This window comes from Fusarium falciforme, chromosome 6, assembly GCF_026873545.1.
Source record: "Fusarium falciforme chromosome 6, complete sequence".
Taxonomy (NCBI): Eukaryota; Fungi; Ascomycota; class Sordariomycetes; order Hypocreales; family Nectriaceae; genus Fusarium; species Fusarium falciforme.
The window spans coordinates 1,089,028-1,115,562 of NC_070549.1; the positions used below are offsets into that span (position 1 = coordinate 1,089,028).

At 53.5% G+C, this 26,535-nt stretch overlaps 8 protein-coding genes across 8 annotated transcripts; 7 read left to right on the forward strand and 1 right to left on the reverse strand.

The window, feature by feature from the left end:
• Positions 1-2,059: 2,059 nt before the first annotated feature.
• NCS54_00788800 (Alpha-aminoadipate reductase) lies at positions 2,060-4,015 on the forward strand (the record flags this gene model as incomplete). The annotated part of the gene is made up of 4 exons (XM_053153293.1): positions 2,060-2,107; positions 2,161-2,372; positions 2,423-3,254; positions 3,302-4,015. The coding sequence occupies 4 exons, from the start codon at positions 2,060-2,062 to the stop codon at positions 4,013-4,015; spliced, it is 1,806 nt and encodes a 601-aa protein (XP_053009268.1).
• A 2,698-nt stretch (positions 4,016-6,713) lies between these two features.
• Positions 6,714-7,640, forward strand: NCS54_00788900 (Inositol oxygenase; the record flags this gene model as incomplete). Its single annotated transcript, XM_053153294.1, has 1 exon — positions 6,714-7,640. The coding sequence occupies one exon, from the start codon at positions 6,714-6,716 to the stop codon at positions 7,638-7,640; it is 927 nt and encodes a 308-aa protein (XP_053009269.1).
• A 707-nt stretch (positions 7,641-8,347) lies between these two features.
• On the forward strand, positions 8,348-10,427 carry NCS54_00789000 (Hypothetical protein; the record flags this gene model as incomplete). The annotated part of the gene is made up of 5 exons (XM_053153295.1): positions 8,348-8,659; positions 8,718-9,193; positions 9,247-9,644; positions 9,725-10,109; positions 10,166-10,427. The coding sequence occupies 5 exons, from the start codon at positions 8,348-8,350 to the stop codon at positions 10,425-10,427; spliced, it is 1,833 nt and encodes a 610-aa protein (XP_053009270.1).
• A 605-nt stretch (positions 10,428-11,032) lies between these two features.
• Positions 11,033-12,161, forward strand: NCS54_00789100 (Aldo-ket-red domain-containing protein; the record flags this gene model as incomplete). Its single annotated transcript, XM_053153296.1, has 3 exons — positions 11,033-11,142; positions 11,191-11,529; positions 11,582-12,161. 3 exons carry the CDS (start codon positions 11,033-11,035, stop codon positions 12,159-12,161), a joined length of 1,029 nt encoding a protein of 342 aa, XP_053009271.1.
• A 3,489-nt stretch (positions 12,162-15,650) lies between these two features.
• On the forward strand, positions 15,651-16,511 carry NCS54_00789200 (Hypothetical protein; the record flags this gene model as incomplete). The annotated part of the gene is made up of 1 exon (XM_053153297.1): positions 15,651-16,511. The coding sequence occupies one exon, from the start codon at positions 15,651-15,653 to the stop codon at positions 16,509-16,511; it is 861 nt and encodes a 286-aa protein (XP_053009272.1).
• A 704-nt stretch (positions 16,512-17,215) lies between these two features.
• NCS54_00789300 (Vacuolar protein sorting-associated protein 35) lies at positions 17,216-20,078 on the forward strand (the record flags this gene model as incomplete). Its single annotated transcript, XM_053153298.1, has 4 exons — positions 17,216-17,349; positions 17,408-19,673; positions 19,721-19,867; positions 19,914-20,078. The coding sequence occupies 4 exons, from the start codon at positions 17,216-17,218 to the stop codon at positions 20,076-20,078; spliced, it is 2,712 nt and encodes a 903-aa protein (XP_053009273.1).
• Positions 20,079-21,194: 1,116 nt separating this feature from the next.
• Positions 21,195-23,966, forward strand: NCS54_00789400 (Hypothetical protein; the record flags this gene model as incomplete). Its single annotated transcript, XM_053153299.1, has 2 exons — positions 21,195-23,720; positions 23,769-23,966. 2 exons carry the CDS (start codon positions 21,195-21,197, stop codon positions 23,964-23,966), a joined length of 2,724 nt encoding a protein of 907 aa, XP_053009274.1.
• Positions 23,967-24,321: 355 nt separating this feature from the next.
• Positions 24,322-25,018, reverse strand: NCS54_00789500 (Cytochrome b5 heme-binding domain-containing protein; the record flags this gene model as incomplete). The annotated part of the gene is made up of 2 exons (XM_053153300.1): positions 24,837-25,018; positions 24,322-24,784 (listed from the first exon to the last, which is right to left on the reverse strand). The coding sequence occupies exons 1-2, from the start codon at positions 24,887-24,889 to the stop codon at positions 24,322-24,324; spliced, it is 516 nt and encodes a 171-aa protein (XP_053009275.1). The 5' UTR covers positions 24,890-25,018.
• Positions 25,019-26,535: the final 1,517 nt, after the last annotated feature.

The window sequence follows — 26,535 nt, forward strand, 5'->3', positions numbered from 1 at the left end:
GGTGTTTTTGCCTCACTCGTACAATAGGGGGTCATCGTGTGAGAAGACAAGGGCCGATGAGACTCTTTTGGAGAGAAAACTTTCTTTCCATGTTTGGAGTTTGGACTTGGCTTTCGGTGAGAAGTCGGATGAGAAACCATCCGGTTAGTCATTGAGAGCACGAGGGCCTTTGTCGTGTGAAAAATGTGTCTTGTCTTATACTGGACTGTCTTCAGGGGCAAACATACTCGAATGACTTGCACTTTGTGACTTCTCTTGAAAGAGTTGTTTTATGGCACATGTTAAACTATTAAAAATTCTTCCTTATTTACCCATTCACGTACACATAACTTTGCTATGGCCTTGTTTGGGTCTCGAAGTGGCCTGGCTGAGGAGGCAATGTTTGGTGCTTTAATATCTTGGACATTAGAACAAATCAACAAGCCTTCAAAAGGTACTCTCTGTCTTCTATACAACTTACCTGGGCTACTGAGCCCATTCGCCACTGTTGTATCGAAATATGAACACCGGTTATACTGGTTTTGAAAGACGAACGAGGGCATTCGGTAGGTATACTTTGAGTGCAGAGGCTTTGAGTGCAGTTGGCTGTGCAGCAACAAACTCAAACAATGGGCTGTTCCCCCAAGAAACAAGGGATAAACATCAATTTTTTGAAGGTTCAAGTCTAAATTCTTGTATTAAGCTGTCGTGCACACACATTTTTTCTCTCTGGCAATACCCTTACTCACGCGCAGCAGACATCCTGGCGATCACCAAGGCTCTAAGTAAACTTTTCTTAACAGAAGTGAATCAGCATCAACATTCTCATCGAATCCAGAAATGACATCGAATATGAACGTTCCTCGACAGAAATTCGGCCTTGTCCGTCTCCCCCCATCGTTGATGATGCAAATCTTTGACCAGCTGCCAAAAGCATCCCATCGTGCCCTTGCCCTGGTCTGCAAAGAATCATTCGAAAATTTCTGTCCGAGTGGAAAGTTTCCAGGGCTTTGTAAAAATGACTTGTTTGAGCTCCTACTCCTCTTGGAGCAAGGAAAACCGGATACTTTCGTTTGCTTCAATTTCTTGAAACTCAGCTTGATTGACCGTGATGACCAGAAAGGCCAGCAAACCCACAGGCATCAGACTTGTGGTCCTCAAGTCAAGAATCTCTGGTCATTCATGGCTATGTCAAAGTTCGGGCGAAGGTACCAACAAACACGGATCGAGTTTTTGCCCGAAGGGACTTGGAAACCAGAAGCCCAAGGACCGGAAATCACCTTTGCTGAGGCTCACCTTGTCATGAACTGGCATGTGTGTGCCTCAGGTGTGCCCTCAAACAACTCGGCCCTGACAATCGACCACGTGCACGGTGGGGAAAGCAGTACTCGCATTCGTTCTGGACGTGGAAAACGCGTTATGCTCTGAATGACTTTCAGAAACCTTTCTCATAGCAAGTGAGAGGGATCTCAGGCTTGGCGTGGGATGCTCTTCTGTAGATTCGATGTTGGTTGATCTCTCCTCAGTCTGTTGGTTGGTCGGGACTTGAGATTCTCCGATCGCGCAAGAGTTAGTACGGCGATACCTTGGGTTCACTTCGGCAAAAGCGCAAATCCAATGCCAAAAATATCCATTCACAGACCAGCCTTAACTTATGATACGCTTCCATGCGATTCACTCAAACGCCATTGAATGCAACCTGGACACTATCATAGTCATATTTACACTGCTTCCCAAGTTAATGATTCTTTTTTACTAGCCTTGAAAAGCAGGCTCTTGATCTTCCTTTGGCTTTCTGCCATGATAACCACTTATACTTTTGCCAAAGTGATTCTAAGGTGGACCGTAATACAGGGACCATTTTGTGTGGGGGGGGTGGGGTAGGTACCTCAGTGCCCCTCCCGAAAATCGGTGGTCGACGGTAGGAAGGAACTTGTTGTGACGTACGCATCCTAGCCGAAAGATTCCTCTCGACTCACTCCTGGACCTCTAAATTGGCAAACTGCGGCCAATTGAAGTCCAATTGATCACCTCTTTCACACCATTTCCGCCATCGATCGATACCTTCACAACCGCCACCATGGCTGAGCTGCCCGATCCCACCATCGACCTCGACTGGAGCGGCTATGTCGGTGCAATCCACGAGATCTTTCACAAGAACGCCCTGGCCCACCCCGACAGGCTTTGTGTGACCGAGACCGAGAGTTCAACGTGAGCATAGTCGAGAACGGCAAGGTCGATTTCCCGAACCTACCCTTCCCTGATGCTGCCGCGAGAACAGAGGACGCCTCGGAAGAGGACCTGAAGAGCTGGGAGGCCCTCTCTGAGACGGAGAAGACCCTTGCCACACAGTGGTCAACACTAATCCCTGGCCTCAACGCCAAGACTATCAGGTATGTGGAACAGAGTATTGCTCTATAGATTAGATGCTGACCTAGCTCAGGCTTGAATCAAACTTCTTCGACTGTGGCGGACACAGTCTCCTGGCTCAGCAGCTCCTCCTCAACATTCGCAAGAGTTTGGGTGCTGACATCACCATCGGCGTCCTCTACGCGAACCCCAGTCTCAGAGGTCTGGGATCCCAGGTGGACCGTCTACGCAGTGGCCAGGCTGCTACAGTTGACAAGGCTGTCGACAGCGCCTACGCCGAGTCGTTTGACGAGCTGATCAACACGCTCGATGATAAGTACCAGAGCGCGGACCCGGATGCTCTGAGCCCATCGAGTGGCGTCACATTCTCCCTCACTGGTGCTACAGGTTTCTTGGGCGCCTACCTTGTCAAGGAGATCCTGGGAAGAGAGAATACCAAGCTCATCGCGCACATTCGTGGAGCCAAGGGACTTGACTTTGCCAAGGATCGTCTGACGAGGTCACTCAAGGGCTATGGTTTGTGGCAGGACTCGTGGGCCGAGAGGATCGAATGCGTCCTTGGTGACCTTTCCAAGCCTCGTCTTGGGCTTGACGATGCCAGCTGGAAGCATGTCACCGAGACAGCGGATGCCGTGGTCCATAACGCGGCATATGTTCATTGGATTGCTCGATACGAGCAGATGATGCGCCCCAACGTCCTGTCTACTATTGACGCGATGAAGCTTTGTAACGAGGGAAAGCCCAAGCTATTCTCTTTCGTGTCGTCGACTTCGACCTTGGACACTGACCACTACGTCAAGGTGTCTCACGAGCAAACCGCGACTGGACGCGGAGCGGTGCTTGAAGCCGACGACATGCAGGGCAGCCGCGTTGGCCTTGGTACTGGTTATGGCCAAACCAAATGGGTAAGTATGCTCTTACAGAGGAGATGTATCAAGCTAAACGTTTCAAGGTGTCTGAGCAACTCGTCCGGGAAGCTGGCAAGCGTGGGCTCCGGGGTGCTGTTATCCGTCCCGGATACATTCTCGGCAGCCGTGAAAACGGTGTCTCAAACACCGATGATTTCCTGATCAGACTCTGCAAGGGTTGTGTCCAATTGGGCGCAAGACCATTGATCATCAACTCGGTGAACGCCGTTCCCGTGGACCACGTTGCCAGGGTTGTCATTGCCTCGGCCCTTAACCCCCTACCCGGCGTCAACGTGGTTCACGTCACAGCGCACCCAAGACTTCGTATGAACGAGTTCCTCTCGGCATTGGAGTACTATGGCTACAAGGTTCCCGAGGTGGACTATGAGGAGTGGAAGACGCAGCTGGAGGAGTTTGTGTCTGCCGGTTCCACCGAGAAGGATCAGGAGCAGAGCGCCCTCATGCCCTTGTTCCATATGGCAACCTCGAACCTGCCGTCGACTACTCGCGCCCCTGAACTGGACGACAGAAACGCCGTGGCCGTGCTCAAGGCCGACGCCGATCGCTGGACTGGCGTCGACGACAGCGCGGGCGAGGGTATCACCCGCGAGGACATTGGAAGGTATCTGCGCTTCCTGGCCGAGATCAAGTTTATGCCTCTGCCGACCGGAAGGGGACGCGAGCTGCCTCCCATCGCGGCCGACATTGCGCAGGCTCAGGCACAATGGGGAGTTGGAGGTCGCGGTGGCGCGGCTTAGAGAAGTGCTTGATGATGCAAAAGTCGACGATTCAAAGGTGATGATGGGGATGAAAAGTACATGGAAATTGATTTGTATTTGAAACTAGAAAAGATGAAAAGCATACCCAGGGGAACTCGGATATGCGCCAGATTGGTAGAGAAATAGTTGATTTTCGGACTATGAAAGCAAGATAACCCTCATGTCGGCTGTGACCTCGATTACCTACTTGACACTTGGTTCTGCCTCGGCCACCATTTAGCCCTTGTTTACCAGCTTGGGTAGATGAGACTGTTTGACTGAGAGGTCACTCTTGTTAGAACTTGGTTCCAAACTTGACAATCATGTGCAGCTGCCCTGGTATGCGGTTGGCGGGCATGTCCTTGTCACGCGCAGCAACTCTCCCAACAGGGCCGATCCTGGAAGCCAAGTGCCGAAGTCCTGGTGCTTACAGTGCAGTACAGCACGTACGAGCGGCTTGCGAGGCAAGATCGCTCATCGTACATATGTATGTAGGTGCTGGCACCAGGAAAGGTCATCCCCTGGCACCAACTGTCGCCTTCTCGGGCCGTCAAGCGTTCATCCGGGCGAGGACATCTTTCCATAATGACAGATTCAGTTTGGCCAGAAGGGTAAGCGACAGTTGTTTGACTGTCTAGAGCGATCCTGCTCTCGGGTGAGTAAAACGACACACACGGATACGGCTTCACCTCCAGGGTCTATGAGCCAGACATACAAAAGACCTGGCTCAATTGGATAACTGAACGACAGAACATGAAGGATCGGAGTTGACTCGTTTGCTCTCGGACATTGGGTGGCTTCTTTATCGCCTGATGGTGAACATGTAGAGAATGAAGGCTCCTCACGGATTGAGAAATCCGAAGGTCGACAGAGAGAAGGTAATTGCTTTACCGAAATAATTACACGAGAATAGCTTCCCACCAAGACGAGATATCGTCACTCGAGCATGCAAGTTGCCACGCGACGTTGCATTGCCGGCTGACTTGGTGTCGACGCTCAAACACTCGAGGTCCATACAAAGAAGCCACAGACAAGCAATATGATACATCGTGATTCAAAAGGCTACGGCCCCGTCTTTCTAAATCTGGCATCTACCCTCCAACTCTTCTCCGGATCTAGCCAAAAGCGAGTCTAGCTTCAGGTCCCACTCGGAGAGAATTGCCATTGGGATGAGAAACGAGGGCAGCGAGGTATGCCGATCTTGGAAAGATTTCCCCGAAACTAGGAGTGAGGGGGCGAAAACTATTGATGAGAGGGCCCTGAGCAAGCGCCGGGAAGTTCTTGCTAATTTTGAGGTCATAAGATGGTCTTGGGCATGGAGATGCTTCCAGACGAAACATCCATGTCAAGGCACACACCGGCACTTGGGATCGCAAGGCTTCCCCGGGTCATGCTCTCATCTCGTGGGGGGAACTACATCCTACGCAAGGTCCAGGCGCACGCACGGGGTAGTTTACGGCGACCAGCTGGGGTAAAATCAGGCCATGATGCTCAACGCGATGGTGTTGATAGGTGAGAAGAGTATGGATACATGCACGATCAAGATGGATCTCGAAGGAATTTAGGCGCGTGCGAACGAGACTGCGGCTCCTGTCTTGCTCGGAAACTGGCCGTACAGAGAGAGACTTGTTGGTCGTAACTAAGGGTCTTCTAGAATGGACCCTTGACTTGTCTCACTTCAGAGACTGAAATTTGGTCCAGGTGATCAACTTGTGAAGAAGGCTTCTACACGCGTGGTAAGCTTCGAGAGTCTTTTCCGGGCGCCAATGCTCGGCCGAGAATTACCAATCTAGGCAGCATTGAAGGATCTAGAGATCTACTCGTGCGCATGGAGATGAGGCAAAATCAAGGGTCCAGCTTCCAATATACAGGGCCGGCCGGTTCCTGTTTGGTACCTGTCAAGCAACATTCTCCGAGCTGTCTTCATCGCCCAGCTCCGGCCGTGACCCGGGTCCGTTTACCGGTTCTATTTTCCCCGCGTGACGTAGAAAGAAAAAAAAAAGTTGGAGCTGAGACAGGGGGAAACAAAGAGGTGAGAGGTTTTCGGCGAATCGAGGCTCATCCAATTCAACGTGGTTTGCAGATTCCAGCCCCCGCGATATCTGGGTTCTTCTCCACAAGAGAGAACCATGATGCTAATTCTAGTTCGGTGGAGCCGCATCTGAGGGTGACCCTGAGGCCCGAATAGGATATGCCCGGCGGCTCTAGGAGAATACGGTAAAGGGACGTGGAGAGGTACAGATGCCATGTGGCGTCTCCCGGCGGGTCTAACCCATTATAGAGCTCTGAACAGAGAAACTCTTTCCGGTCACGATCCACCGTCCCCAGACGTCGGCCACGGCGACGGCAGAGTCAACCACATCGAGGCCAACTCTGTGAGGGAAGACGAGGCCAAACACCCACTTGGATGACGCAGATTGGTCATGACGCGGAGGCAAGATCCAATTCTTGTGCGGGGGAAGGATATGCAAACTTGTGTGTGGAGGGGATCTATCTCGTTGAGATGGAACTCGAGATGGACGAGACAAGAAACTACATAAAGACCCTCGAGACACGACTTTGAATCGATTATTCTCCAGACTCATCATCCTCTCTCAAGCAATCCCTTGAACATCACAAGCACATCCAAAGCTTGTCTCAAAACATCATCTCACTCAGTTCCCCCTCTTCACCACTTACACACACTCCATCAATCACAATGGCTCCCGGCGCTGTTGTCGACGACTTCACCAGCCACGACGGCCAGGCCCTCGAGGCCCTCTCTGACAAGATCGACGACGTCAACGTCATCAAGTACGACGAAAAGTCCAAGTTTGACAGCGAAAAGGACAAGAACACCTTCCGCCAGTACGCCGATGCTACCGACCGCGTCAAGAACTTTTACCGCGAGCAGCACCACAAGCAGACCGTCTCGTACAACCTGGCTGCCCGCAACCGCTTCTACAATGCCACCCGTCCCCGCGCCGAGATGACCATCTGGGAGGCCATGGAGAAGCTCAACACCCTCGTCGACGAGTCCGACCCCGACACCTCGCTCTCCCAGATCCAGCACCTCCTCCAGTCCGCTGAGGCCATCCGCCGCGACGGCAAGCCCCGCTGGATGCAGCTGACCGGTCTCATTCATGATCTGGGCAAGCTGATGCTCTTCTTCCCTGAGCTCGAGACCCAGGGCCAGTGGGATGTTGTGGGAGACACATTCCCCGTTGGCTGCGCCTTCAGTGACAAGATCATCTACCCCGAGACTTTCGCCGAGGGCAACCCCGACGCCAGCAACCCCGACTACAACACCAAGTACGGCATCTACTCTCCCAACTGCGGCCTCGACAACATCATGCTCAGCTGGGGCCACGACGAGTACCTCTACCACGTCGTCAAGGACCAGTCCACCCTCCCCGACGAGGCCCTGGCCATGATCCGCTACCACTCCTTCTACCCCTGGCACCGCGAGGGCGCCTACCGCCACCTCATGTGCGACAAGGACTACGAGATGATGAAGGCCGTCCAGGCCTTCAACCCCTACGACCTGTACTCCAAGAGCGACGGTGTCCCCGACGCCGAGAAGCTCAAGCCCTACTACATGGAGCTCATTGACGAGTACTTCCCCCAGCGCGTCCTCAAGTGGTAAATGTGCCAAAGGGAAAAAGAAAATAGAAGCGTTATAGAGCATTTGGTTTTTTGAGTGTTTGCAGGCCAGGGAATAAGGCCATGGGATTTAGGGATATATCGAATTGAGCGAATGAATGAATATAAATCGTTGATGATCACTGAGCTGAAGTTCATTGAATGTGGAAAATGTGAATGAAAAGAATTCGGTGCGAGTAAGCAAGCCTTGCTTGCTTGTAAACTTTCATTGCCAAGCAGGCCTATGAGGTTGTGATTGCTGTCTCCGCATACATTTGTAACGAATTTCTTTGACGGATCGTATCTTGTAGCCTATTCGGTTGATAATTGGCAAAATAGACCTCATCGACTGAAACTCACATTTTTGCTGTCCGGGCTGGAAAACACCAAGTGTCAGGAGAAAAATGAAGCTATTCCCAGTCAATGGCCATATTATTCGCAAGTAGACTTTTTGAATCGATAAGACCGATAAGAAAAAAAAGTTGCTGGACGCCAGTGGGTTTTTCCGAGGCTAGCGTACTAAGCCATGATAGGTTAGGTGCATGAACCTCAGGCCAATCACGTAATGATCCGTCTCAGAGCTGCCCCTCAGTCAGTTGGAAATTTGGAGGAAAGAGCGCCGAGACCCAAGAAAGATTATCGAAGTCTCGCTGAGAAATCGACAATTCCTCCACCATCTCCTCACAACATCTCGACAGCCTCGAATCCAAGATGGGAGCCACAAAGAGAAAGCGCGATCAGGCTGAAGAGTCGAAAGCCGCCGAGAAGCCTGCCGAGACACAAGTCGAAAAGCCTGCGCAGCAACAGCAAGAGGAAGAGACTTCCTTCGTCGATCTTGGTCTTGATCCTAGACTTCTCCAGGCCGTCGCGCAGCAAAAGTTTGCGAAGCCTACTCTTGTGCAGCGCAAGGCCATTCCGCTTGCTCTCAACGGTCAGGATGTCCTCGCAAAGGCTGATTGCGGTTCTGGAAAGACTGCCGCCTATGTCCTGCCTCTGCTGTCGAGCATCCTAAAGCGCAAGACCGTATGTACATACCATTCACGTCTGGGATCATACAGCTCACTAACCATTGTGCTTGCAGACCGACTCGACCGCCTTCACAGCCGCTCTCATCCTCGTACCGACTCGCGAGCTTGCCGATCAAGTCTTCAAGGCCATTGAACAGTTCGCCAGCTTCTGCGCCAAGGACATCAGCACCGTCAAGTTGACCGACAAGGTCTCCAACGCCGTCCAGCGCGCTCTCCTCTCCAACTCCCCCGACATTGTCATTTCGACTCCCGCGACCGCATGGCACAATGTCAACTCGTCCGCCCTCTCGCTCGATAAGCTCACACATCTGGTCCTCGACGAGGCGGATCTTGTCCTTTCCTACGGTTACAGCGAGGACCTGGAGAACCTTTCGCGATCCGTTCCCAAGGGTATCCAGGTTATGATGATGAGTGCGACCCTCACCGATGAGGTTGATACGCTCAAGGGAATCTTCCGACGCGACCCGACATTGCTGGATCTGAAGGAGAAGGAGGCTGAGGGCGAGGGCATCACTCAGTTTGTCGCCAAGTACGTGCACGACGGTCTCCTGCATATGCGACACGATTGCTAACAGTCTACAGGTGTGGTGAAGACGAAAAGTTCCTTCTGGCCTATGTCATCTTCAAGCTCCGACTCATCAAGGGCAAGTGCATCATCTTTGTCAGTGACATTGACCGATGCTACCGATTAAAGCTCTTCTTTGAGCAGTTTGGCATTCGAAGCTGTATTCTCAACTCAGAGCTTCCCCTGAACTCGAGAGTGCATGTTGTGGAGGAGTTCAACCGGAATGTGTACGACATTATTATCGCCGCAGACGAGAAGAACGACATGCTGGGCGACGATGAGGCAGCTGAGGGCGAAGGAGATGAAGCCAAGGAGAAGGCTACCGAGGGAGACGACGATGCTGAAGTGGAGGCGAAGCGACCAAAGAAGAAGGCTAAGAAGTCTAAGGGTGACAAGGAGTATGGTGTATCAAGAGGTATGCGACTGGCCCATTCCTCGAAAGACTGGCCTGTTCATCTTTCGAGACTACAAGATCATCTGCTAACTCAAACATAGGTGTCGACTTCAAAAAGGTGTCGGCAGTCATCAACTTCGATCTTCCCACCACAGCATCATCATACACACACAGGATAGGACGTACAGCCCGGGCTGGACAGACCGGCATGGCCCTGTCCTTCGTTGTCCCCAAGGAGCTCTACCGAAAACACGTCCCCACCTCAACACCAACTGCCGAGAAGGATGAGAAGGTCATGGCCAAGATCATCAGGCAGCAGGCGAAGCGGGGCAAGGAGGTGAAGCCTTACAACTTCAACATGGATCAGGTTGATCCTTTCCGATACCGAATGAACGATGCGCTACGTGCTGTCACCAAGGTTGCTATCCGAGAGGCGAGAACGAGGGAGCTCAGACAGGAGCTACTCAAGAGTGAGAAGCTAAAGCGGTATGTTTGCATTCGATTATCGATTCATGAAACCATATATTGACAAGTGACACCAGGTACTTTGAGGAGAACCCCACCGAACTCACACACCTTCGTCATGACGGCGAACTGCGAACAGCCAGACAGCAGGCTCACCTGAAGCACGTCCCCGAATATCTCCTCCCCAAGGACGGCAAGCAGGCCTTGACAAAGGACATAGGCTTCGTGGCCATGAGAAAGGATCGCAAGGTCAAGGGGAAGAAGGGTCGGGGATTCAAGGTTGGATCCAGGAAACGGGATCCCCTTAAGACGTTCAAGGCGAGGCGGAAGACGAAATAGACACGGCAAGGGGTCGAGTAATGGTAGCAGCGTTTTTCATAGTTTTTGGGCGAGATACCTTGCATTGGAAAAGAACTATTGCCTTGTGCTTTGTTGCTATCCTAACTTCTATGACGGTTTGGTCTTAACTTGAATATCTAAGCATCAACGTTACGCACCACACCGTTCAGCAACCACCTCGGACTTTACACTTTTCTCCGTCCTCCCCTATCAATTGACCCATCAACACGATCTATATTGTCTCATAAAAACCTTGTTCGAGACCCTTTCCCGCAAAACCTCAAGGTCTGTTGCCAGACGTGGTTAGTTGCCCGAGTGCCGAGCTTAGTCATTCATGCACGATGGTCGGAGCGCCGGAGACAACGGGGTCTTTCGGCCGGGTTGAAGGTCCGGGCTGCGGACTGACACCGGAAGACAGAATGTTTTCACGGAAATTTTGATGAATGACGGAAGACTAACTGGAAGGGGGGGAAAGTATAAAGAGGGACTTGGAGAACGTTGTTGGGAGATTGTTTAGAGCAGACAGAACAGACAGACATCTTCAACTAGCACTTACACCATAACTCCGAGGTCTACATCAAGCTTCACTTGTCCTACAAAACATCATGGCTCCTCCTGCACAGCTTCCTCTTCGCCAACTGGGCAAGAATGGCCCCAAGATCCCAGCTGTAGGCTTCGGCCTCATGGGTATCAGCATCGGCTACGGTGCCACCGAGTGTGTAAATCCCGAGGCGACATCGACTCTCTCACTAACAACCCCCAGATCAGATGAGGAGCGCCTCAAAGTCCTCGACCGTGCCTGGGAGCTGGGCTGCACCAACTGGGACACTGCCGATGCCTATGCTGACAGCGAGGACCTTATTGGCAAGTGGTTCAAGCTGCACCCTGAGCGCCGCGAGGACATTTTCCTAGCGTCCAAGTTTGGGCTCAAGATGGTCGACGGCAACCTCGTGACGGATTCGTCGCCTGAATATGTGAGGGAGTGTATTGACAGGAGTCTGAAGCGGCTCGGTGTTGAGCACATTGATCTTTACTACATGCATCGTGCGAATGAGGACGTGCCTATCGAGAAGACGGTCGAGGCCATGAAGCAACTGGTAGAGTAAGTTGTCCCAAGGCAGTCTTCAGCAGAAAGGGGGGCTAACAACGAACAGGGAGGGCAAGGTCAAGTACCTGGGTCTGTCAGAGGTCTCATCCACGACGCTCCGCCGCGCCCACGCCGTGCATCCCATCTCGGCCGTGCAGGTCGAGTACAACCCCTGGACGCTCGATATCGAGGGCCCCTCAGGAACGCACCTCCTGAAGACGTGCGAGGAGCTGGACGTGTCCGTCTTTGCCTACTCGCCCCTTGGACGAGGCATCTTGACGGGCAGGTACCGCTCGGTCGACGACTTTGAGGAGGGAGACTTCAGGCGGAACCTAACACGGTTCCAGGGGGAAAACTTCCGCAAGAACCTCATCATCGTGGACAAGTTCAACGAGCTGGCGAAGCAAAAGGGGCACACCTCCTCGCAGCTCGTCCTCGCCTGGCTGCTGGAGCAAAGCCCACGCGTGTTTGTGATCCCCGGCACCAAGAAGATCAAGTACCTCGAGGAGAACGTGGGAGCGTCGCGAGTGACGGTGAGCAAGGGGGAGGAGCAGGAGCTGAGAAGACTTGTGCTCGAGGCTGGGGTTGAGGGAGGGCGAGATCCCACGTTTGGAAACTACACAGACACCGCTCCTCTCGAGGCATGAGTGTGGCCAGGAGTGAAAGCAAGACCTACTTTCGATAGTGCAGCGCGTATGCATGCCCAACTTGGCCAGAAGATTCTTCCCCCCCCTTATGCAGTGTGCCCACAAAGTATATTACCCACGTACTCACTCTGTAGACGGTCCCGGCCTTGTTAGGGAGTTCAAGTTGGCAGCCCCTGGCCTACATAGTATCTGCCCACACAGTCAGTAAACGAAAGTTGGGAGAGCATTCTGCCCTTGGCAATGCCACCACGGATGTAACATGGTAAACCAGACCCCCGTGACCTCCCACCCAACAATCGAGCCAGACGATCTCGCTCCCGTTCTCAACAGCGGGATCCTCCTCTTCTTATGAGTGACAGCGGCGCCTGGTCTCGAACTAGTTCAGAAAGACAAAGCAACCCTCCTCCATGGTAAGCTCGGCATGAGGCTTGATCAAGGCGCACGATTAGATCTGGACAGCCAAGTGCCATCAATCATCTAGACGGCAACAGAAGCCATCCCGAGCTCAAGGACACGCCGGGCCAGCCCGTCGCCGGCAGGGACCCCTGCAGTAACGTCGCCATGCTAGACCTCAGCGCCAAACATGCTCAGCCGCTCGCCAACTCCCGATTCTCGGAACCTCTCCGATTGCACAAGCGCGTCGCGGATGGCTTGATCGCACCCTTGTCGGCTGAGAAACGGCTCCGTGGTGGCCCTTCAACATTTCCCAGCGGCGGTGAGGTGAGGCAGCATACAGTAGAGACGAATGCGTCGATGATGAACTGAGGCATCGCGGGATGACACACCAACGTCGCGGATACAGAATAGTCTCGGCATAGTTCCGACTAGCAAGCCAGTAAGCTCGCTGCGGGACCTGGGGGGGCCATCAGAGAGGAATGTCTCGGAGCGGCACTGTAACTGTACGCGGACGAGATAAAACAAAGACGTTATCGCATGTGGTGACTGAATCAAGAAGCGGCTCAAGGTCATCATGAGATATTCCGGTGCCACCACGCGTGCAGGGACGCTAGTAGGGATCACCATCCCTGAACATCCCACGCGGCTTTCTAGAAGAATGATCAGCAGCAGCGACAGCGACAGCGAGAGGACAGACACCGAACGAGGTGTCCGCTATTTTGGCCGAGATTCCCAGATTTCCCCCGAGCAAATCTGTCGCCTTTGGCATTTAGCCTTAAGAGATGCTGGAGTCAATCCGGGGACTCCAAGATCGCAGGGCGCTTTGGCGAGCGCATGGAGACGGGACATATCCATCCAGGATGGGCCTCTCTTGTTCGGCCTCTCTCTCTTGGATATCCTCCCTCACCTTGAGCCCTCCAGGAGACGTCTGCCCCCCACCCGCGGCCCGCGGTGAGAAAGGGAATCCTTACCAGGCGTCGAGTTCTGCTGGTCAAGGTCAATGTGCATATCCGCCTGCCGACCGACGACGCACTGACGAATTCGACATTTTGGGCTTCAAGGTGAGATGATTGCCTTGCGGATCGTCTATGTACCATCGTCCCACGTGTCTCGGCAGAGTCGCTGATATGGCTGGTTTACGCCCAGCGAACAAGACATGGTCATCAAGACGTGCCACCATCATCTCCCCCTGGATGGCGAAAAGGATGTAGCGAGGGTCCAGAGTCGATTGATTCCCCACTGGCTCGCCTGTTTGTTGGTGTTGATGGCAGCCCGGTCCATGTGCAATGCCTTCTGCCCTTCACCTTTGGCACGCCGTGTCACCGCGCAATGCCGCAGATGAACGGGGCTCAGAGTGGGCGCTAATGTACGACGGCAGCCTCTTCAGCCCAAGAACCGACATATCGCAGCAGGGTGGCGCCCGCTGTGTGATAAGGTATCATTAATTCGAAATGCAACCCGGTGGAGGCTAGTTGCAGCGCAACACTTGCGGCTCGCGATTTGCGGCTCACGATGCGCTCCTCACGCAGTCAAGTCACAGGAGAAATGTGATGGATCCATGGCACAGCATCCCGGTATGATCAAGGTGTGGTCGCGAGAGTTTCCGAACGGGGATCCTAAAGAGTAACCGCAACCAAGCATGACATGGATCTCTTGCTGATAGTTTCGTGATCATGACAAGGCCAATGGCTGAGAGGTTCCATTCGTTGACCAAGGAGAAAGGCCTTTTGCCAGCAGATAGAAATCGAGCCTCCGGTATTTCCCTTTGCTGACGGGGCCAATTCCCTGATTACTCTAGTCTCTCGAAGCGCGACAGACGCGCCATCCCAACTCAAAGTAAAAGAGTCGTCCCGTTCTGGTCAAGGTGTCGAAGCTTGCGTGCTCGGATAAGGCAAGATAAATGCTGCAGCTTCTCTAGCCCCGTCTCTTCATCAGCGTCCGTTGCAACTCGGATGATGGCTGGCCCGTCAACATCCGACTGTAACAAAGATATTGTTCCAGTCCCGTCTCGTCATTCCGAGTTTTGGGTCGAAGTTGCATGTTAGTGGGACCCTCTGCGATGCCGCACAGAATTGGGTTGCCAGCAGCAAGGGCACGATGGATGATCGGCAGGGTCAGACTCTATTCCCGTCAGTGGATAGCCAATCTTTGCGCAGCCGCAACCGCACCTCTCGATGCCTCTATTGGGCAGCAGTTGGCAGGCAATTGTTGACCTTGCAACACCACTACTAACAGAAACTGAAGCGAAAGAAACCTCTTTAGCTAACCCACCCCTGGATCATAAGATCGCAGGCCATGTCAGGAGAGCCAACTACCCTATGCGATAGCAAACGAGACGTTACCCAGACCGTGGGACCGTGGGGTCGGCGGTGAAGATGACGGGTCGGTCGAGTCAGCGGAGGAAACAAGGTGACCCCCATGGGCTGTCGGTCAAGGACGGGGAGGCCTGTCACCGGGGTGGGTAAGCTTTCTTCACCTATAAGCGCTCTGTAATTGGAACGGCTGATTGTGCATAGACGGTTTTCGGGGTCTTGACACGCTGGGACGGTGTTCCAGCGCCGATTCACACCCACCACCCGCATCCGCAGAATATGTACCAAGAGCCGACTACCTACACAGACCTAGCTGGGCTGCGATGCGGCTTGACGATTTGGTCCCGTCTTGAATGGATGGTTCGACAAAGCCGAGCTTCGGCCTAGTTGTTCAAGGTCCGGGGAGTGGGCACCTTGATGGACCGCCCTGAAGCCTCATTTGGCTCAACATTGCTGATCTGCTTGCGCTGCTGGACTGTACACATAAATAAGTGTCCAGCCTCCGCCCGCGTCGAGGGACGTGCTGCCTCCTGTCAAACCTCCGTATCTTTGCGCAAACCTGCTGCTTTGACAACTAGTGGCGTCTGACGCGAGACCCCTTGCCTTGCCCGTCATCGCCCGTCATTGTGGTAGCAACTCATCGACGCCATTCGCTGGCCCAAGAATTGAGGCCACCAATTTTCAGCTTTCCTCAAAAGGAGTGTCCCTCCCAGTGCAAGAATTTCTGGGATCCTGTTGTCTTTGTCTTTGTCCTGGTTGTGGCGAATCGACCTGAACCACCATGGCTACTGAGGAGCCCATGCTCATGCGAATCCCTCCGGAGATTCGCATGCTGATATACGAATACCTGCTCGACAATGGCGGGAATAGAGATATCGCGATCCGGAATCAATCGAAGTGCGAGTACCAGGCTCGCCGCTCAAAGTGCCAACGGTCCGCCTACCACATCGTGGAGCGGTCGTTTGCCAAGATGTCATACGAAACAACATACTGCGCCGACGCCGAAACCGATCGAGCGATGCACACGGCGGTCATGCACATCAACAGAAAAATCCGGGAAGAGGCGTCCCATTTTCTGTACACAAGACACGCCTTCCACTTTGGCGAGGACCTGGAGGCCGTGGTGCCTTTCCTCGCTGATAAGACACCACGCACTAGGGACTTAGTTCGAGAGATCAGTCTCTACAAGCGCAGCCCAACCAATACTGTTGAGCCAGACTCATATGACTGGTCTTCAGTCTGTCGCTTCCTCCGAAACTTGCAGGGCTTGGATAAGTTGACTCTCGTCATCGAAGGTGCCCGGCCAAGGGGGCCGTGGGATGGGCCGCAGAGTCTGACTGTTTCCGACTTTCGGCTGCTGTATACGACTAGACACGACAGCCTCGAGTGGGCGCGAGAGCTGGCGTCTGTCAAGACGATCAAGGAGGTGGAGATTGTTGCGGATATTCACCACCTGCCACACCCTCAGTCAAACATGATGCTGGTCCTAGCCGCATTCTCAGCGTCGATTGAGACGTCGCTGGTGGATTTCCTTCGAGATGATTTGGGTATTCCTGCGCGAGTTGGAAAAGCAAAGTATTGTGGTACGGGTTCTTTTGGGCGGTCGAAGAACTGTCAACGGAACGGGTGTCTGACAAGTTGAGTTGAGTCGAGTTGGGTTGAGCCGAGGAGTTGAGGGGAGAAGTCAGATTGTCGAAAACGAGGCGCGGTAAAGACAGAACGCGAGGAGTTGGGTTGCATCAAGTTGTAGGGCATGTACGGGCGGTCGTAACTGACATTGGCGCATCGGGTAATCTGTCGCAACCTATCATTGTAATGACATGACATCTTTATGAATTAATGAGAAAAAAGATGGTAAAACAGAATGGAACGACTCGAGTAGATATGCTTTGAGTGAAATTTGATATCTCATTTTCGGCTATGAGGCTCTCACCACTTTTGTTCTCCTGCGCCCGTTCCATTCGGTGAACCGAACCGACAAGTGAACCCACGCGCCTCAGCACTCAGGCACCCGCATTCGATCACGTGACAGGACCCTGCGCCAACAAAGCTCCCGTCGTCGTGTGGCTGGGAGCAGCCCCTGCCGCCTAAAGACGTGCAGGTACAGTGCTGTCCATCAGCGAGCTAGGCCCAACTCATTATCTCAGCCTCCCCCGTATCGTCATCGCCCAGCGCCTTGTTCGCGCGCACTTACCCATCGACGACAACCCGGCGCCTCCGTTCGATCCCAACACCGCCGCCATCTCCTTCGCCATTGTGCTTCTCATTGTCGCATGTTCATGACTTGCTAGGAGCCTGGCTTCTTCCGACCTGCTCCAAGCTACCCCGCTGCGATAGCTCTACAAGATGGCCACGCCAGCTCCCCCCGAAGACCAGGCCCGTCTGCTTGAGGATGCCCTCGTTGCGGTGCGACAGCAAACGTCGCTGATGCGCAAATGTCTCGATACGCCCGGGAAGCTCATGGATGCCCTCAAGTGCTGGTAGGTCGACAGCTGAGCTGCCCGTCTCAATCCCCTGGAAAGTCGCTAATGGGCACAGCTCGACTCTCGTTTCCGAGCTTCGCACCAGCAGTCTCGGCCCCAAGCAGTACTACGAACTATACATGGCCGTTTTTGACGCTTTGCGCTACTTATCTGTTCACCTTCGCGAAAACCATCCGGTTAACCATCTCGCCGACCTTTACGAACTTGTTCAATATGCTGGCAATATCATTCCACGACTGTATCTTATGATCACAGTCGGCACGGCCTACATGGCCATCGAGGATGCGCCCGTCAAGGAGCTCATGAAGGACATGATGGACATGAGCCGAGGTGTTCAGCATCCCATTCGCGGCCTCTTCCTCCGGTACTATCTGTCAGGTCAAGCGAGGGACTTCCTGCCGACGACTGAGGGTGACGGCCCTGAGGGTAACCTCAGCGATTCCATCAACTTTGTGCTCACGAATTTCGTCGAGATGAACAAGCTATGGGTCCGACTGCAGCACCAGGGCCACTCGAGAGAGCGCGAGCAGAGGGTTCGGGAACGAAAGGAGCTACAGCTTCTAGTTGGCAGCAACATAGTACGCTTGAGCCAACTTGTCGACCTCGAGACCTACAAGACCAGCATTCTGGCGCCCCTTCTGGAGCAGGTAGTCCAATGTCGGGACGTTCTCGCTCAGGAATATCTTCTCGAGGTGATTACGCAAGTTTTCCCAGACGAGTTCCACTTACACACCTTGGACCAATTCCTCGGCGCCGTCTCGCGCCTCAATCCTCATGTTAATGTCAAGTCCATCGTCATTGGTCTCATGGACCGGCTATCCGAGTATGCCGAGCGCGACGGCCCGGATGACAAGTCGGATGATAGGGCTAAGGTTGAGGCCGAGGCACTGACAAAGCTGTTGGAAAGGATCAACCTTCAGAAGGAGACTCCTCCAGCTGCTCCGACAGAGTCCAAGCCTTCTGAAGAGGCCGGAAAGTCTGAGGAGGCTGGCGAGTCATCCAAGACTGAAGGTGAGGCAGAGGCCGAGCCTGAAGGCGAGCCTGCTGCCAAGGCCTCAGATGAGACCCCTGAAGAGAATGCTGGGGAGACCAGCACCGACGATTCTAGTACGCTCGCCGAGTCAGCACCCTCAGTTGCAGAGACAGAGACTACCGCTGTTAACGGCCAGGAATCCATCACCGACAGCGTGCAGCTTTACGAAGTATTCTTCGCCCAGGTCAAGAACCTGGTCGACGCTCAGCATCTGCCTGTTCCCGACATCATTGCCCTACTTGTATCGCTTTGCAACCTTGCGCTCAACATCTATCCCGACAGGCTAGACTACGTGGATCAGATCCTGGCTTACGCGGCAACCAAGGTGCGGGAGAACATCAACAATGCCGATCTTCACTCGCCCCCAGCTCAACAGAGCCTGCTTGCCCTGCTGCAAGCCCCTATCGATCGATATGTTTCTATCTTTACTGCTTTGTCCCTTCCCACCTATGTTCCTCTGTTTCAGTCGCAATCATACCCCACCCGCCGTGCCGTCGCCGGCGGTGTCGCTCGCACGTTGCTCAAGGACCAGACCAAGATCTCGACCACGGCTCAGCTCGAAAATGTGCTCGAGGTACTAAAGGTGCTTATTAAGGAGGGATCTCAGGCCCCTCAAGGATACCCCGGCGTTGCGCAGCGACGCCCTGTTGAGACAGACGAGACAATGGAGGAGCAAGGATGGCTCGCGCGGATAGTGCATTTGCTGGAGGCTGAAGATAATGACACCCAGTTCAAGCTCCTCCAGATGACTAGGAAGGCATACTCGGAGGGTAACGAGCGCATCCGCACGACTACGCCACCCCTCATGACGGCGTGCATGAAGTTGGCGAGAAGATTCAAGCTGCGGGAGCACTTTGACGATAACTGGGAGACCCAGAGCAACGCCTTGTTCAAGTTTATGCACTCTGCTCTGAGCACCCTGTACACGCGCGTCAACAACGCTGGAGCTGCTGAGATGGCATTGCGCTTGTTTTGCTCGGCTGGTCAGACAGCAGACATGGCTGGCTTCGAAGAGGTGGCTTACGAGTTCTTTGCCCAAGCCTTTACAGTGTACGAAGAGGCTATCTCGGACTCAAAGGCACAGTTCCAGGCGGTCTGTGTAATTGCTACTGCCCTTCACCAGACCCGAAACTTTGGCAAAGAAAACTACGACACACTCATCACCAAGTGTGCCCAGCACGGAAGCAAGCTTCTCCGCAAGCCTGATCAGTGCCGAGCCGTGTACTTGGCGAGTCATCTGTGGTGGGCGACTCCCATCACTTCGAACGACGAGACGGAGGAGACCGAGGTATGTAGGGTCCCAAAACGCAGGGTATACATGACTGACATGTTTAGCTTTATCGTGATGGCAAGCGAGTGTTGGAATGCCTCCAGCGGGCCCTCCGAGTGGCCGACTCATGCATGGAGACGGCAACGTCGATCGAACTGTTTGTCGAGATCCTGGATCGTTATGTGTATTACTTTGACCAGCAAAATGAATCGGTAAGTACTTTGAATGCAAGTCTCGAGCAGCTACTAATACATTTAGGTGACAACTAAGTATCTCAATGGACTCATCGAGCTTATCCACTCCAACCTGGCGGGCAACCAGCAGGACTCGGCTTCAGTCGAGAACAGCCGGAGACACTTCCACCAGACCTTGGAGAATATCCGCAGCCGACAGTACGAGGGCATTGTGCTGTACCCCAACTAGGACGTGACGCAGCAGTAGTAGAAGGTGGAAAGAGAATGGGACGTGAACGTCATAGCGATAGATAATGCTTGGCCTGCGTGGATCGAGGAGGGAGCAGGTAGTTGTATATATGTACTCTGTACACTTGGCCCGAAAATTGATGGCATGCCGGCGAGATTGTTGCTGTTGCTTACCTATCCAGTGAGGCGTTGCTTGGCTGGATGCAAAGTTCAGGGGTAGCGTTGATATTAGGTGCGGCTGAGAATGGAGAGGAGGGACAGTAGAGATGACCTCTTGCCCGTTTCTATGATTTAAACGTTTATTTACCGGTATAGATACTAACTTACTGTCAACTGCCGATTTGTGCCATCATTTCTCACTGTAAAGTTGCTCCAAGTTTGCTTTATTCATCACCTCCCTCTCCGAGTTAGCGCGTCTCCTTATCCCAGCTTTTGTGGGGTAATCCTGGCGTGGCGTGCACGGGCGGGTTCAGGAGAAGGAGACAGGCGTCGTTGGATGCCTCTCGAAGGCGAGTATCACGAGGGTTTCAGCGGATAAGGGATTGATGAATTGGATATCAGAATGAAAAAATAATTGAGAATTTGCTACATTCCCTGGTCTGCGTCCTGGACGTCCAACGTCTTCTGCCAAGCCGGATCATCTCACTCAGCCACTGCTGTCCTCCCCAGAGTCGCCAGCTCCAAGGCCGTTCCTCCGTACTAACCGGCGGGTTATAGTGGGCTCCGGTCCCTTACGTGGACACTCCAGTGCTTCGCCATCATCCCCGTCGCATCCACGCCCTCGTATTTGGCCTGCTCAACTTTTTGCCCGTTTGCAACGTCAGGCACTCTAATCGCGTTATCCTGGGCTCTGGGCTTGCGGACTTTGGCGATGCGATCCTGGCGTCCGAGTTTGTCTCTTGTCTTTCCTTCCTGACGCTCATTTCTTATCTGTACGTCGCCTCTAGACTGCTCCAACACGATCCGAATCGCCCACTCCTTTATCTGAATCCATCTATCCATCCATCCATCAGCGGATGGATTTCTCGCTTATCCCCGGTCTCTTGTGACACCCGAATCGATCTTCTCCCGAACTTGAAAAGAACCGAGGGCGCCGTAGCGCTCCAACGCCTTCAACATGCCTTCCGAGAAGGCTCCCTTCTACGATCCCATACCTCCCACCTACGACCAGGCTGTAGCCAGTGGGAGCCACTATGACCCCGACGACTGGGCTCCCGCCCCGAGGTCGCCGACCAACGAGCGTAATGCCACCGAGGCAGAGTCGCAAGGTCTGCTTCAGTCCTCGAGCGGCGCTGGCTCCTCCCGCAGACCCGACGGCTACCGGCCGCCGACAGTGGAAACTGATGACGAGGACAGCCTGTGGGCCAGCGACAGCGACAGCGATGATGAGGCCGCTCAGGTGCGGCGCGAGATGCAGGAGATGGATATTGAGGAACCCGATCGCTCACGGGGCTCCCAGTGGGGGAAACGAATAGGCTCATATCTGACTCTGCCGCGGTGGAAGTGGTCTTGGCGGCCAAGGTTACCCCGATTGCGAATAACCCTCCCCCAACGACCCGATGCGCCGACCGCTTCCACAGATGATACCGAAGCCGCCACAGGCGAAGGTGAGGAGACGCAGACCGAGACAAGGAGATTCAACTTCCCCAAGATTGACAAGACGGCAATCATCCTCTTTTGCGTGCGCAGTCTCGCCATCACCATCGTCGTCGGGTTCTTCTATCTCCTATTCGCCAGCGACTTGTTTGGTGGTCTATCAGATCGCCTGGGAGGTGGTTTCCGCTACAACCCGGAGGATCTACGAAAATACGTTCTACACACTGTCGATCCCCTGAGGATGCGCGCCTGTGTGCAGCACTTTTCCAATTACGCCCACATCGCCGGCACTGAGGGTGATTTTGCGACAGCCATGGACGTTCAGAGCATGTTCAGCAAGGCAATGCTCGACGAGGTGTCTATGGACGAGTACCATGTCTACATCAACTACCCCAAAAAGGATGGTCGGGCAGTGCAGATTATGGACAGCAAGGATAGTAAGAAGGCCATCTGGACGGCCAAGCTGGAAGAAGAGGAGGTTGGTGGCGAAACAGCGGGACGACAGACATATGCTTTCCACGGACACTCCAAGTCGGGCGATGTCAAGGGACCTCTGATCTACGCCAATTACGGATCGAGGGAGGACTTTAAGGTGCTAAAAGAGAAAGGCATCAACACCAAGGGCGCTATCGCACTCGTCCGATATGGCGGAACTCAGCAGGATCGAGCCCTCAAGGTCAAGGCCGCCGAGATGGCTGGTTTTGCAGGCTGCATCATCTACAGCGACCCCGGAGACGACGGTTTCAAGAAGGGCGCTGTGGCGCCAAATGGACCGTGGATGCCCGAAGACGCTGTCCAGAGAGGATCTGTGAGTCTCATGAGTTGGGTCGTTGGTGACGTCTTGACGCCTGGATGGGAGAGCAAGGAGAGTTCGCCAAGGATGAAGCCAGAGGACTCTCCTGGCTTGGTCCACATTCCCAGTCTTCCCCTGGCGTGGAGAGACGCCAAGGTCCTGCTGGAACACCTCAAGGGGCACGGCGAAAAAGTGCCCGAGAAATGGCAAGGCGGTGTTTCAGAGATTGAGTGGTGGACGGGTGATGACAAGTCACCAATTGTGCGTCTGAAGAACATACAGGACGAGGAAGAGAAGCAGCCTATCTGGAACGTCTACGGTCGCATCAACGGCATGGAGCAAACGTCCAAGTCCATCATCATCGGCAATCACCGCGATTCCTGGGCTTTCGGAGCTACTGACCCTCACTCGGGCACGGCGGTCATGATCGAGATGGCTCGAATCTTTGGCGATCTCGTCCAAAGAGGATGGCGGCCCCTGAGGACCATCGAGTTCATGTCTTGGGATGCCGAAGAGTACAACCTTATTGGATCGACCGAATATGTCGAGAGAAATCTGGACAATCTACGAGACAATGCATTTGCATATATCAACCTTGACACAGTTGTTGCCGGCGACAAGTTTCGCGCATCGGGATCTCCTGTGTTCAGGAAGTCTGTCCTCCACGCCCTCGCCCGTGTCGTTGATCCTCACACCAACGCCACCCTGCGGGAGCTCTGGGATCAGGGCAATGCCGAGATTGAGGGCCTGGGCGCGGGAAGCGATTACGTGGCTTTCCAGGATATCGCGGGCACCAGCTCTCTGGATGTTGGATTCGAGGGCGGCGCATATCCCTATCACACAAGCTACGACAAGTTCGACCTGGTGGAAAGCGTGATCGACCCCGAGTTCAGGTACCACGGCGCCATGGCTCAACTGATGGGCCTCCTCATCCTCGACATTGCTGATCGTCCCATCCTGCCCTTCGATATGGCGTGGTATGGCCAGAAGTTGGGACAGTGGGTAGCGGACCTGGAAAAGTGGGCAGGCCAGCAAAATCAACCAAAGTCAGTCTCATTCAAGGAGCTCAAGGACGCCGTCACGCTCGTCCAGAATAATGCTGCCAGCTTCGAGAAGTGGGAGATGGACTGGGACCGCGAGGTCCTGGGTAACGGAGGCTGGGAGGCCAACGATATTGGCAACGCCAGGCTGATGTACAACAACAAGATGGCCTACTTTGAGACGACGCTTCTGGACCTAGAACTTGGCGGTGGTGTAAGTGATGTAATCCTCTTGATCAAGAAACTCTGCTAACCTCTATAGATCCCCAACCGCACACAGTTCAGGCACGTCGTCTTTGGACCACAAGCTTGGTCGGCTTATGACTCGGCCTTCTTCCCCGCCATCCGCGACACAATTGAGACCGGAGACTGGAGGAGCGCCCAACGCATCATAGCCAAGACGGCGGCCCTAGTACGCAAAGCAGCGACGATTCTAGAAATGTCGAGTGCAAATGTATGATTCAAGCGGACGAAGCAACTCTTTTTTTCTCTTTTTTCCCCCTCCCCTTACTCTTGGCGAACTAGCCTCTACTTTTTTCTTTTAAAGATATATAGTACCTGTCTGCTTCGGGGGCGCGTGTACGTCCACGCACAAAGTGTATAGGAGGCATTGCACGGAGTTTGGTTGCGTGGATTCTGAAATTTTTTTTTACTACCTGTTTATTTTTTCTGGGTAAGACGACCTGTCGGGATAGAGCCCATGCGCCAGAGGGGAAATATCTGCTTTGTTATAGTAATGAAGGAATGCGGTTCACTGCCGGTTTTTTGTTGAAGATATGATTGCTACTGCGTCTCTACTAAATGATGGTTCTTTCTTAAGCCTTCTGGGCGTCGGCGACAGACACCAAACGTCCGACCACGTCGTACTTTTCCAGGAATCTCTCCTCCCAGCCCTGTAGCGCCTCCATCTGCTCGCCGTCCAAGCCCTCGAGCTTGTCAAGCGGTCCATCCAGGTCCTTTGTCAGCATGTCCTCATCAAAGCTTCCGCATGCGAGACCACGGCTCGCATCGCGGCCGGCAAAGTTGCTGTAGGGACCTCCAGGGCCGTAAAAGTTGCGCCCGCGTGTCACGTCAAAGACGCGGCCCCGGACAGCCAGGTACACGGGCTTGTCATCCTCGCCATTGAAGGGCAGCAATGTGTGCGGCGTGTATGTGCGAAAGACAGTAGAGGGGGCGTCGCGGGGGAGAGAGGGAGGCGGGGATGGGCGCAGGAGGGCGTAAGCTGTGTAGAGGACGGCGGAAAGAAGGATGAGGTTGAGGGGCGTGGCGAGGGAGGAGCTGGAGAATTGGGTTAGCTAGAGGGGAAGAGAAAGGACAGAGGATTGCTTACAGGCTGAGGTCTTGGGCGGCTTGTTGAGCCATCTGGCGCTCGACGTGGTCCATGGCAGATCTGAAGGTATGCGATGCCTCGTGTGAAACAGAGAGTATCGATTGATGTTGTGTTTTGTTGGAGTGTAATGGTTGAGGTTTGGGATTCCGAAGTCCCCGACCACCTTTCTCTGGACTTCTTCCCCCACTCTGACAAAAAGTACAAGTACAGGGGAAAGCTTCCGACGCGGGGGACCCCGTCTCGGCCGGAAGTGCGAGGTGTGTGTGTCTCGGTGAATGGGCACTGATTGATAAGCTTACTGAATGCACACAGTCGATGTTTCGGAGGATTGGTTTTTTTTGACGGATCAATTCGTTCTATAAGGCCAGATCTTGTTCGTGTCTTCGGTGGTTGTTGGAGCAGGGGCTGGTTTAAGCTCAGCCATATCCAACGGCAAAGTGATGATAATGAGGACTTCGCTACATAAATGTTAGAGGAAACAATCATAAGTTCATAGTAATTGACCCATGCAATCTTCCATAGTTGATCTAAGTTTAGGGCAATTTTACTTCATCTCGAGGCCTAAGAATGAGGGTAAAAGCCGTTATTTACTACAGGTTAATTCAACGACACGTCTGTCGCCCCATCTTCAGGTGTAAGTGAAGAGTCAACCAACTTATTATCTAAAAGCTAAAATCTGTCCGCCTTGGTAGTCACTCGATACTTGATGAATATGATTTGAAATCTTCGCCTTCAGGTGTATCCTCGGAGGTCCAATGCCTCCTCGGCTCATGCCCACAATGCCCGGCCCCCCTTGTCGGAAATGCGCCATGATGTCGGCAATTGTGTCGGATTCGCCAATGCTTAGCTGCCCATTTGCACGCCAGGAAGCCTGCATCTGCATGTTGCCGATTGTTTCTAGGTCGTTCGATCAATCGGCTCCCGGGTGCCGTAACGGGCACCCTAGCCCTCATGTGAGGATGGTTCTAGCTGGAAGTCATTTCAATTCGCGCCGGAAGGCATGCAAATGGGAAGGTCTCAATACCATTATTTTGTTTCTCCACGTTCGCAGAGCACTTCGTGGGCCAGGATCAGCGTGGACCAGTACAAGATGGATGTTCTTATTCAGGAGCAATCAGTTTTGCCCGCGTTGTAGGCGTAAATGTATCAATTCATGTAATGGAATTCTACGGTTCGATGTACAGAGTAGGCTGAACGCATTTATTTCGATCGGTAAATGCGGGTTGGCCTCATTCATGAGAGTTATTCATAAAGCCGCTTGTCTCAGTGGTGGCCTCGCCACCTGTGTGGTTTGGGTGCTCGTACAACGCTCAGTGCCCTTGTAATTCCATCATGGCGAGCGGAACTTCGGTTGGGAACCACCCTGTTTGAAAACTTTAATTGTCTGCTGTGGCTTGTGTGAGTGATGGGGATTGTGGTTTGCGTTGCCTCTTAGCTTCCACCAAGCCCCAAAGTACAATCATCAGAGATTCATTACAAAGAACATGCCAAATACCCATTTCTCGCTCCTTCCAAGGCCTCTGTAAACAGGTCTTCCGGGTGGTGGCTGGCTGGGTGTAGGGTTGTTGGCGCTCAGGGTCCCCTAGGATTCATGTACCAATTTGACGATTGAGATTACAACAAATAGGGGATTTGGTGTAGGGGTATCACGTCTGCTTTGCATTAAAGCATCTGCAGAAGGCCGGGGGTTCAAATCCCT